Source organism: Esox lucius, chromosome 17 (assembly GCF_011004845.1).
Source record: "Esox lucius isolate fEsoLuc1 chromosome 17, fEsoLuc1.pri, whole genome shotgun sequence".
In the NCBI taxonomy this organism is placed as follows: Eukaryota; Metazoa; Chordata; class Actinopteri; order Esociformes; family Esocidae; genus Esox; species Esox lucius.
Genome location: NC_047585.1, coordinates 47,593,049 through 47,605,385, shown reverse-complemented (window position 1 = coordinate 47,605,385; position 12,337 = coordinate 47,593,049). Strand labels below are relative to the sequence as shown.

Here is a 12,337-nt window from a genome sequence, read left to right as displayed (position 1 = left end):
ATGTTCAACTCTTTCCACATACAGCCGATCATTCTATTTTGAATAAACTGACCTCTTAGGGCTTGGCTGTAGACACCTGTTTCAGAACTTCCTTCCTGATAGAACCCAGACTATTCTTATGGATGTGGTTCAAACTAATTTGGTAATAGTTCACAAAGGGGATCCCCAGGGTCCAATGTTGGGTCCTTTGTTGTTTACTCTGCATATAAATTATAACTATGACTCTGTAAGAAACTGTCATTTGAATTGTTATGCTGATGACACAGTACAGAAACCTGCTGCCCTGTCTCTTGCTCAGGTATTTGCATATACAGCTCCGGAAAAAATGAAGAGCCCATTGCACTTTCCTTTCCAAAAAAGTTGAAAAGGTAAGTTTTGAGTGAGGAACAGAAGCGTTCAATTTGCAGTGGTCTCTTGATTTTTTAATTAAGCTCCCTCAGCCTTCAAATACCTAGGGATTTGGTTAGATGGAGATGTCTTAAAATACACATTATAGAGTTTGTGAAGGATTATTATTATTTATTATTATTATTAAACCTTTATTTCAACAAGGAAAACATTAGAATTGGTTTCTTTTATTTGAAACAAATCAAGTCTTCTCAGCATAGAATGCATACCTCAGTATCATTACTCTATAGTACTAAAACCTCTATAGATAGTTATGGTGATGTGCTATATACTTTATGCACACGTCAGCTTCAGTACTAACACCTATATAAATGGTTATGGTAATGTGCTTTATTTCCACACCTCAGCCTCAGTGCTAAAACCTATATAGATGGTTATGGTGATGTGCTATATACTTTATGCACACCTAAGCTACAGTACTAACACCTATATAGATGGTTATGGTGAACAGCTATATATGCACATATATGCACTTTGTATGTAAGGTGTAAATTCAAAAACTTCCAAACAAACCTGATGTCAAAATAAAGGGAAAAATCAGCAGTTTTCAAACACGCTTTCAAGGCTGGTTATTGTGACAGACACTGCAGGTTTATTCAGAGGCAGAGAACACTGCTTCACAACGCACCTTACAAAAGTTTTGCAGAATAAGCTCAAATTAGATGTTTTTTCAGCATATAGGGACATTCTAATGCCTGACACTTTTATTTTTCAATGTGAATGTTTTTTGTACAACCCTGATTCCCAAAAATGTGGAATACTACGTAAAATGTAAATAACAACAGAATGCATTGATGTGCAAGTAAAACCATACGCAACAGAAAAGATCACCAAGACAACATATAAAATGTTGAAAATGAATTTCTTGTCGTCAACAACTATTGGCGCAATTATCAGAAAATGGAAGTAGTTCAAGATGACGGTCAATCTCCCTCGGTCTTGGGCTCCATGCAAGATCTCACCTCGTGGGGCATCAATGATCATGAGGAAGGTGAGGGATCAGCCCAGAACTACACGGCAGGACCTGGTCAATGACCTGAAGAGAGCTGGGACCACAGTCTCAAAGAAAACCAATAGCAACACACTACGCCATCATGGATTAAAATCCTGCAGCGCACGCAAGGTCCCCCTGCTCAAGCCAGCGCATGTCCAGGCTCGTCTGAAGTTTGCCAATGACCATCTTAAAAAATATTTATAATATTTTTATATAATAACAAACAGTTATCCGGGGTCCGGGATTTGACTGGGCCACTTCAAGACATTGACATTTTTGTTTTTATGACACTTCAGTGTAGTTTTGACTGTAGGTTCGGTTCATTGTCCTGCTCTAAGATTAATCCCAGGCCTCTAGACAGGTTTTCTTCCAGGATTTCTTTCTACTTTGCTGTTTCTATTTTGCTCTCAGTCTTCAAAAGCGTTCCAGGCCCTGCTGCAGAAAAGCATCCCCATAGTATGATGCTCCCCCCACCATGCTTTAATTAAGGGATGGTGTTTTCAGGATGATGTGCAGTGTTAGGCTTTTGCCAAATATAGCGTTTAGCATTGAGGCCAAAAGTACATTTTGGTTTCATCAGACTATAGGATCTTCATCCAGTTGATCCCACACACTTTCTGGGAAACTAGTAGAGATTTGATGTGAGCTTTTAGAACAATGGGTTTCTTTCCGCCACTATTCCATGAAGGCCGTTATTGTGAAGCCCCCAGGATCAGCCATGGCAGGTTGGCATAAGTCTTTTGGTGGCCTTCTTGACAAGTGCCCTTCCCGTCCAGACAATCAGGTTTTGAGGATGGCCTTTTCTAGACTAATTGGTTGGATTGATTTCCTGCCTGTTGGGCCCTGTCCGGGGCCTCCCCCGGGTAGGGCCACAGTGTCACCGGACCCCCCCCGTCTCAGTTTCCAAGGTGTTACGCTGCTATATTATTGTGCTGGGGGACATGAGGGATGTACTACTAACTTTTCTCAGTTTCCTCCAATTTTAAATTTTAGAAGGAGATGAGGTCCTGGTCCACACCTGCGGATTACCTGGTTTGGGGGGACCGTTGCTGTTCCTGTCCTTGTCCACCTGGTCATACTTCTGACCTAGTCTAAAATCAAATATACTCTGGATTTAGCCAAGAGAAATGTATTTATTATTCCAATTGGACTCTTAATATCTCACCCGGCACAGCCAGAAGAGGACTGGTCACCCCTCTGAGCCTGGGTCCTCTCTAGGTTTCTTCCTAAAATTCGACCTTCTTAGGGAGTTTTTCCTAGCCACTGAAATTCAACACTACTGTTGTTTGCTCCTTGGGGTTTAAGGCCGGGTGTCTCTGTAAAGCACTTTGTGACAACTGCTGTTGTAAAAAGCGCTTTATAAATACATTTTGATTGATTGATTGATTAATTCACAGGGCCATATTCTTTCCATGTCTTAATAATGGACTAAGTTCCAAGGATATTCAGTGCCTTGGAAATGTACTTCTATCCTAGAGCTGATTAGTGCTTTTGACAAAATTTATTTCAGCTTTTCCTTAGAAACTGTAGTAAGTATGGGACCTCCCAGAGACCTGTGTATTTAACCTGTAATAATGTCAATCACTGTAACTGCACAGTTGGACTCCATTCAAATAACTTTCTAACTTCTGAAGAAATTCATATTACCACATTAATTTATTAATTAATTTGGTTGCATTTCATAATTTAGACTGTCCTGATTGTCCAGGGAGGGCACACTGAGTTCTCCAATTGGAATTGGAAAGCAACCCCAGACGACCATCATCTCAAATTGTGCACTATTTCCTTCAGACTAAAATCTTAATTTATAACTGTCACACATTCAGGTCTTGGCATGTTAAACTATAAACAATTTTGTGGCATCTGCCATTAATCTATTTGAATATTTTATAGTACCAGAATGGGAATGACCCATAACCAATGCAGCTCTATTATTAAACATAATCCAGTCCTATTTTGGCTACACCTCAAAAGAGAATGGAATTGCATTGTATACATATATTCAGTTCATTTGTATTGCCTATATTATTACATTTCTTTTTACGAGTGCCTAGTGCTTGGCACAGGTGTTGCAGAGCAGATGGCAGAGAATACTTATTATTTTCATATTTGTATTTAATTAACAAAAATTAAGGTTTTAGGTTTTATTTTTCTATTTGACATTATGGATTTGTGTTGAGCAGTAGCAATTCATGAATTGAACACATTTTAAGTACATTTTGTGTCGATTGATGGCAATTTGTTTTTATAATAAATCGAACACAAGAAAATGAAATGGTCTGAATACTTTCTGAAGGCACTGTACACACATACTATATAAAGAGATTCTCGATAGTAATCAGACCCTTGACCATCTTTCCCTTTTCATTTTAAAGCACCAACACTCAAATACTGAAATCAATTATTGTTAGGTGACATTTGTTTTGTTGGGTAATATTTGGAGGAGAAATAAAAAAACAAAAGAAGTTCAGCAAGGAGAGACATGTAACTGATACCAGACCAGTGTTAAAGCATTGGTGGGCATTTTATTAAGGAAAAGGTTTGAGCTCTGGGGTTGCTTTTCTCCCCACATTGTCTATGTCCCTCCTAGGCTGGCGGGTCACTGTGGCCAAGAAGCAACCATCCCTCTCAGGAACACTGTTCCTATCAGTATGAATATAAATCATAATGATGAACACATCCTAAAGACTATTGCTCCTTAATGACTCGCTTTACGTTACTACTATTATGTTAACGTAATTGATTAAAAATGATAAACGACTCGTTATAAATAACATTTACAGATAATGGTTAAGGTTAATTTGGGGTTTTTGTTTAGGCATCACAGTACTAAGGTTAGTGTAAAATTAGGGTAAGGTTAAGGTAAGGCATCACAGTAGGCCTACTTAGAAATGTATCCAATAACACTTGATCTTCCAGAATCTGACTTTATCTGAATATTACCCAGATTCTAAGTATGTGTTTTATTCATGTTGTTTATTGCTTCAAAACATTTAAAGAGACATTTAAATTTCTCGAAACAATGAACCCAATTTTCTGAGATGTAAAGCAAGCAGAATCACATGGCCTACCTGTATGCAGTTGAGGTGGCTGCATCAAATGCAAACCATCTTCCTTTTGCAGAGTGCTTTCCAACACACCTTTTCTCCTTAAATATTGTGATAAATTCCATATAATGTTTTATCTTCAAGGCAGCGCCATGCATACCTTGTTTTTACCAGCCAAAACAGGAGAAAATTAAACTTGTGTTTCATTGGTCACTAATCTGTTACATGTAACAGATTGCCTGTAACTCTGTAACTCCTCATCTGTGTTCCTGATCTCTGTCCCTATTTAGGTTCCTTCTTCCCTTGTGTTTGTTGTAGGTCATTATTTGGTTCTCAAACCCCTGTAATATTGTTTCTCTTTTTCGTTTAAAGTTTTTATTCTTAGTTCTTTCATTAAAAAGTCTCTGTTCTCCTGGTGCCTGTGCCCTTTCTTCTGTCTGCAACTTTACACATGTTCATATCATGGCTAACAGATGCACATCTTCAGGTTAATATCAGGGCTAACAGAAACACATCCTCAGGTTCATATCAGGGCAAACAGATGCACATCTTCAGGTTAATATCAGGGCTAACAGACGCACATCCTAGGTTCATATCAGGGCTAACAGATGCACATCCTCAGGTTTATATCAGGGCTAACAGACACACATCCTCAGGTTCATATCAGGGCAAACAGATGCACATCTTCAGGTGTATATCAGGGCTAACAGATACACATCTTCAGGTTTATATCAGGGCTAACAGATACACATCCTGAGGTTTATGTCAGGGCTAACAGATACACATCCTGAGGTTTATATCAGGGCTAATAGATACACATCTTCAGGTTTATATCAGGGCTAACAGATTCAAATCCTCAGGTTCATATCAGGGCTAACAGATGCACATCCTCAGGTTTATATCAGGGCTAACAGATACACATCCTGAGGTTTATATCAGGGCTAACAGACACACATCCTCAGGTTCATATCAGGGCTAACAGATAAACATCTTGAGATGTATATCAGGGCTAACAGATACACATCCTGAGGTTTATGTCAGGGCTAACAGATGCACATCCTCAGGTTCATATCAGGGCTAACATATACACATCTTCAGATGTATATCAGGGCTAACAGATACACATCCTCAAAAGCCCTATGCAAATCCTAACTTGGAAACATTCATTTATTTATGAGTCATTATTACTACAGTAACTGTCAAAGTTTGAGTATATCTGGGAAAATATTATCTGCATAATAAGTGTTTCTTTCCTTGGAAAGAAATTTAGAACATTACAGCAAATACAAATAAACATGAATTCAATAAAAACAAATGTATACATTAGCTTTTGCGTGCTCCAAAAGCTAATGTATACAGTATCTTATGAGACGGCAATAAAGACATTTTATAAAAAACAGGCAAATTGGAGACAGAAAATCCAGACATTCTTTAAATCTATTCCAGTTGTTGCCTTCCTGCAAACATGTTTTTTAGCTGCAAGAGTCCCCACTGGGTCAATTCCTGTAAGACCTCTAACGATCAAAGCATTTACATTTGTGCCAGATGACTTTGACAAATGCTGAGCAAGAACTTCATTGGATTTCCATATATGCCCCCCATGAAAGTGACCTGTACTGTTCATCAAATGCCAACATCTTTTCCGGATCTTCCACTGGTGGCCAAAAAAAAAAATCTGAATGCCACCCCTCCAATCTGAAATGCTGACACCTCTAGAATGTAGTAATAATAACAGGGTTCTGAAAGGTTTCCATTTGGAACCTTTACAATGGGCTACCTCAAAGATACTTTTTAAAGGAGTTCCTCACTTAACTGGAAATAATAAACTGGGATGGCTACCTAAAATGTTCCTCCATGTAGCTTAACTGCTAACAGTGTAGAGCAAACATTGTTGGACTCTTTACTTTATGGAAGTAGTGAACATTTGTTTCTGGCTCCCAAGTCAGTCAACTACAGATGCTGTATCTTAACTTGATCATCATATATTCTAGGGTAAAAAAGGTTGCTAAATGTGTCATTTCCACTTGTGTCAGCCTTCTTTATACTTACCCTCTACAACAACATTTTAAATCATTATAATCCACATCATAATTAAAAGCTTGTGTAGCAGCAAGATAATTCCACTGCTGTAGCGAAGAATCTACATGCAGTGGAAAAGTTCCACCATGATCATTATGAGTAACTTGAAGGGCCTTGGGACTCTGTAGAGTTCCATTAATACTGGACTTTTAACAGAGAGAATATTGCATCATTCCCAGTCAATATGTCCAATGTCAAATTTTCTTTAAACTTTCAATTAATAATGTTTAAGCATCAATCAAAAACAATAAGCCTATGATTCAAGAATTTGCCACACAAACTGTACTCCTGAGTAACATACAAATAAACAATAAACATTACTACTTCATACACTATTTACAACCCTTCCTGTATAGGGTCAATAAAACATATCCAAGAGAAGTACACTGAGCAGTGGAAAAGGAAGAAAATCAATTAGGAAAAGAACACAATGGTGATTTGATAACAGTACAAAAAACGTAAAGAGCAGAGAAATACAGAGAAAAGCCGGTTAGCCCTGTGGTAGAGTCTTCCCAGATTCCTCAACACTGATTTATAAAGATGGAAAAGAGAGTAAGACTGAAAGAGTTTGCTCACCACTGATGCAGAGACTGAGGGAACAGAGATCCTCACAGGTCTCAGGGCTATCCAGGTCCCCCAGGGAGGGGGAGGTCCTCCCCCGTTCTCCCCCTCTCTTTCTGGGGGACATCCGCCTCACCACCTTCAGCACCCGGTTAACTCTGTCCATCTTCCTGTCCTGGAACAATTCTTCAGACCAAAACACTCTACAAATCCCAGTTCAAGTCCACTGCTCTCCAAAAACAGATCCCAGTTCAAGTCCACTGCTCTCCACAAACAGATCCCAGTTCAAGTCCACTGCTCTCCACAAACAGATCCCAGTTCAAGTCCACTGCTCTCCACAAACAGATCCCAGTTCAAGTCCACTGCTCTCCACAAACAGATCCCAGTTCAAGTCCACTGCTCTCCACAAACAGATCCCAGTTCAAGTCCACTGCTCTCCACAAGCAGATCTCAGTTCAACTCCACGGTTCTCCACAAACAGATCCCAATTCAACTCCACGATTCTCCACAAGCAGATCTCAGTTCAACTCCACGGTTCTCCACAAGCAGATCTCAGTTCAACTCCACTGTCAAGTAGCTCAGCATGATGTTCTGTGTAATGTCACATTAAGAAGAGACAGTTTTAGGTAACACCCGCATCCAAACAAAGTGGGGAGCAGAGCGGTGGCGTCTACTGCTTGGTTGTTTTTTCGTCACACAGATTCAGACACAGCGGAGAAACCGGAAAGAGGGGGTGAACAAATCAAATCAACCCAGTCTGTTCTCTCTTTCTCCCTCCCTCTCTCTCTCCCTCCCTCTCTCCCTCCCTCTCTCTCTCCTTATCCTACGGCTTCATGAACACACAGAGAGTCCAAGAAATACCAGTGGAATGTTTTTCCCCCTCCTATCGTATCTCCTCGCTTGTCTTTTCATCCCTTCACATCTCTTAAATCTCTTTTGTGTCCCCCCTAAACCAAACCCCTTTGTCTTTTTGTTACGAATAAAAAGTTAGCCCAGTCTGAAAGGAGTGGTCATTATAGGCTACAGAGATGTGAGAGAGAGAGAGAAAGAGAGAGAATAGTAAGAGAAAAAACAGAGAACCTAATGCCAATATCTACATTGTTTCCTGTAAATAAAGCAATGTGAATTCAACTGAGAAAGGAAGGAAGAGCGACGAGGGAGATAAGGGGGTGTGGTTACAGAAGGCTGATCATTCTGATAACATCAGAGATGCATAAAGGACATAAGTGAAAAAGCGAATAAGCTGTTTAAGTTCCTTCTACTACTGAAGGGCTACAGTATTGTTATAGTGGGTGACAATTTGAATTGCTCTGTGCATTAGATTGGTAACCTAAAAATGTATTAACTTCAAAGAGAAACTTCACAAACATGCTGTGACCCATTTATCATTTTCTGTAAAAGATGTTGTACAATGGAATACTAATTACTAGGGTGAAAATGTTTCAGATGGACATGTAGCTGTGTTGAATCTACACCTTGAATGTTGCTGGAATATGTCTTATGAGGTTTCTTTCAGCCTCTGAGTTTCCAGTTAATTACAATGAGAGCCAAAAGCGGCAGCTAGTCTTCCTGAGGTTATAGAAAGGTTTAGTGAATACCCAACCTCATATAATTAACATAATAATAAATTGCAGCAAATTGCAATCTCAACAATTTCAGTTTCATTTGTATTCGGATGATACGGAAAATGATACCAAGCTGGGGAATCAATTCTGCCAAACCCCACTGAAATGATACCAAGCAGGGGAACCAATTCTGCCAAACCCCACTGAAATGATACCAAGCTGGGGAATCAATTCTGCCAAACCCCACTGAAATGATACCAAGCTGGGAAATCAATTCTGCAAAACCCCACTGAAATGATACCAAGCTGGGGAATCAATTCTGCAAAACCCCACTGAATTGATACCAAGCTGGGGAATCAATTCTGCCAAACCCAACTGAAATGATACCAAGCTGGGGAATCAATTCTGCAAAACCCCACTGAAATGATACCAAGCTGGGGAATCAATTCTGCCGAACCCCACTGAAATGATACCAAGCTGGGGAATCAATTCTGCCAAACCCCACTGAAATGATACCAAACTGGGGAATCAATTCTGCCAAACACCACTGAAATGATACCAAGCTGGGGAATCAATTCTGCCAAACACCACTGACTGTAGCATTTTCACTTATGCAATTGTACCTGTATTGTAATATCAAGGTAAAAGAGCTTCCACTTTTTTAGCACAAAGTTCATAACTGTACAGTAATATAAAGGTAAAAGAGCATGTGTCTATCCTGAGAAAGGAATACTGCATATTCCTGTAATCCACTGTTTGGTCTCGCTACTTGCTCCTGCTAATATGACTGTTGGTCTTAAATGGTAAACCGTACGGACAGAAGCATATAGACAGAACCATATGGAGAGAGCCGTATGGAAAGAACCGTATAGACAGATCCGTATGGAAAGAACCATATAGAAAGAACCATATAGAAAGAACCATATGGAAAGAACCATATGGAGAGAGCGGTATGGAAAGAACCATATAGACAGAATCGTATAGACAGATCCGTATGGAAAGAACCGTATGGAAAGAACCATATAGAAAGAACCTTATGGAAAGAACCATATGCACAGAATCGTATGGAAAGAACCGTATGGAAAGAACCATATGGACAGAAGTGTATTGAGCATCCTCCAGTAGAGGCTTTGGTAAGGAACACTACACCTTTGACTTACTGTCAATCATTCAAATTCAGTGAATCACACATGGATGTGCAGAGCTTTCGCCCCCTACTGGTAATGCCCTAATTTGTCAGAGGTTTATGTAATTGGAGGGGATGTTTTATGTTTCGCAGTTTCATCTGACCATCTGATGGGCAATAGTTATGATGTCATTGAACTAGAGCTCAGAGGACTTGCTTGGTAGACTGTGGTGTTGAGTACGCTGAGCATCTCTATGACAGGCAGCCCCTCCCCATGGTAACATCCACTGAATCAATATGCTGATGATGACAAATAAGATGCTACTGCTGCAGGCGCCATAACAACAAGGACTCCTCCGGTTGTTCAGTGAGTCGTGACTTGTCTGATTATGACTCGATGGGATTAACACTCAACTTTACACAGAATCCTATTATTCCAGACTACCCAACATTAATCTGTTGTAATTCCCTTTGTTTTAACCACCTCCCTGGGAATGCCTTCATATTTCTATCCTTTCGTCTTCGGGAATTACCACGCGACTTGCCCTGTTTCACGCTGCTTACCTCAAAGTCCCACCCACACAGGCAGACAGGAAACCATGGATGAAAATGTGAGTAGAGGAGAGACAGAAAGATAGGAGAGAAAGGAGAGAGAGGGGAAAGAAAAGGGAGTGAGAGGGGAGAGAAAGAGAGGACAGCGGCAGAGAGATAGAGACAGATAAAATAAGGAGAGAAATCAGACAGAGAAAGCTATAGAGAACATAGAAAAAACACCAAAAACAGAACTATGCTCAATGTGACTGAAAAAGTTTGAAAAATGAGTCACTTCTGGGAGCTAGAAAATATAATAATTCTCAGCTTATGCATTTTCCCCCGATAATTGGAATCAAGGTCTGATCACCCCAATCAGAGAGCACAGAGACAAATTTGACCCCAATAACTATAATGGAGTCGGCTTGTACAGGAACCACCAAAAATCCTTTGTAATATCATCACCAGCAGACTTTTTGGGAAGAAATACCGTACGACAGACAGATGTAAGCCAAATCTGACCCAGTGCTCCTTCTGTTTCACATGTACCGCAGAATCATAGGTTCAAATCTGACCCAGTTCCTCTGTCTCACATGTACCGCAATATTATAGGTTCAAATCTGACCCACTGCCTCTGTCTCACATGTACTGCTGAATCAAGGATTAAAATCTGTGGGTATAAAAAGTCAACACACCCCTGATAAAATGCCAGGTTTTTGTGATGTAAAAGAATAAGACAAAGATAAATCATGTCAGAACATTTTCCACCTTTAATGTAACGTATAACGTGAACAATTCAATTGAAAAACAAACTGAAATCGTTGAGGGGGAAAAAATAAAAAACTCACAATAACCTGGTTGCATAAGTGTGTACACCCTTAAACTGATACTTTGTTGAAGCACATATGATTTGGATGTGTGCTTTGGGTCGTTTTTGGGCTGAAAGGTGAACCTCCTCTTCATCTTCAGCTTTCTAACGGACGCCTGAAGGTTTTGTGCCAAAATTGCCTGGTATTTGGAACTGTTCATAATTCCCTCCACCCTGACTAAGGCCCGGTTCAAGCTGAAGAAATACAGCCCCAAAGCATGATGCTGCCACCACCATGTTTCACTGTGGGTATGGTGTTCTTTGGGTGATGTGCAGTTGTTGTTTTTGGGCCAAACATACCTTTTGGAATTATGGCCAATAAGTTCAACTTTGGTTTCATCAGACCACAATACATTTTTCCACGTGCTTTTGGGGGACATGATGTTTGTTTTGGCGAACTTCAGTCGTTCTTGGATGTTTCGTCTTGAAAAGGCTTCCGTCTTGCCACTCTACCCCATAGCCCATTCATTTGGAGAATACGGGAGATTGTTGTCATGTAGCACACAGCCAATAATTCGTGCTGTTCCTTTAATGTTGCTGTAGGCCTCTTGGAAGCCACCCTGACCAGTATTCATCTCGTCTTTTCATCAATTTTGGAGGGACGTCCAGTTCTTGGTAATGTCTCTGTTGTGCCATATTTTTTCCACTTGATGATGACTGTGTTCCATGGTATATTTAATGCTTTGGAAATTATTTTGTATGTCTTCTCCTGACTGATATCTTTCAACAATGAGATCACTCTGGTGCTTTGGAAGCTCTCTGTGGACCATGGCTTTTGCTCTTAGATGCAACTAAGAAAATGTCAGGAAAAGCCTACTAGAACAGCTGAATTTCATTTGTGATTAATCAGAGTCACTTTAAATGATAGCAGGTGTTTAATGACATATATTTAACATGAGTTTGAATGTGATTAGTTAATTCTGAACAGAGCCACATCTCCAGTTATAAGAGGGTGTGCCCACTTATGCAACCAGGTTATTGTGAGGTTTTTATTTTACATTTTTCCCCCTTGAAGGTTTCAGTTTGTTTTTCAATGTAATTGTTCACATTATAGGTCACATTAAAAGTGGCAAAAGTTCTGACATGATTTATCTTTGTCTCATTCTTTTACATTACAAACACCTGGTATTTTAACAGGGGTGTGTAGACTTTTTATAT

General features: G+C 39.8%; 1 protein-coding gene across 4 annotated transcripts in view; it reads right to left on the bottom strand.

The window, feature by feature from the left end:
* Positions 1-12,337, bottom strand: part of grip2b (glutamate receptor interacting protein 2b) — a 399,250-nt gene that overhangs the window by 290,021 nt on the left and 96,892 nt on the right. For 2 of the 4 annotated variants that reach the window (XM_029113936.2, XM_029113937.2), the window contains exon 1: positions 7,105-7,735. The exons of 1 other annotated variant lie outside the window; for it this stretch is intronic. In XM_029113936.2, the coding sequence (XP_028969769.2) occupies positions 7,105-7,255 (151 nt within the window). In that variant the 5' untranslated portion in view covers positions 7,256-7,735. Of the gene's footprint in view, positions 1-7,104; positions 7,736-12,337 lie in introns of those variants that run through there. One more of the 4 variants, XM_029113935.2, reaches the window with a different exon arrangement.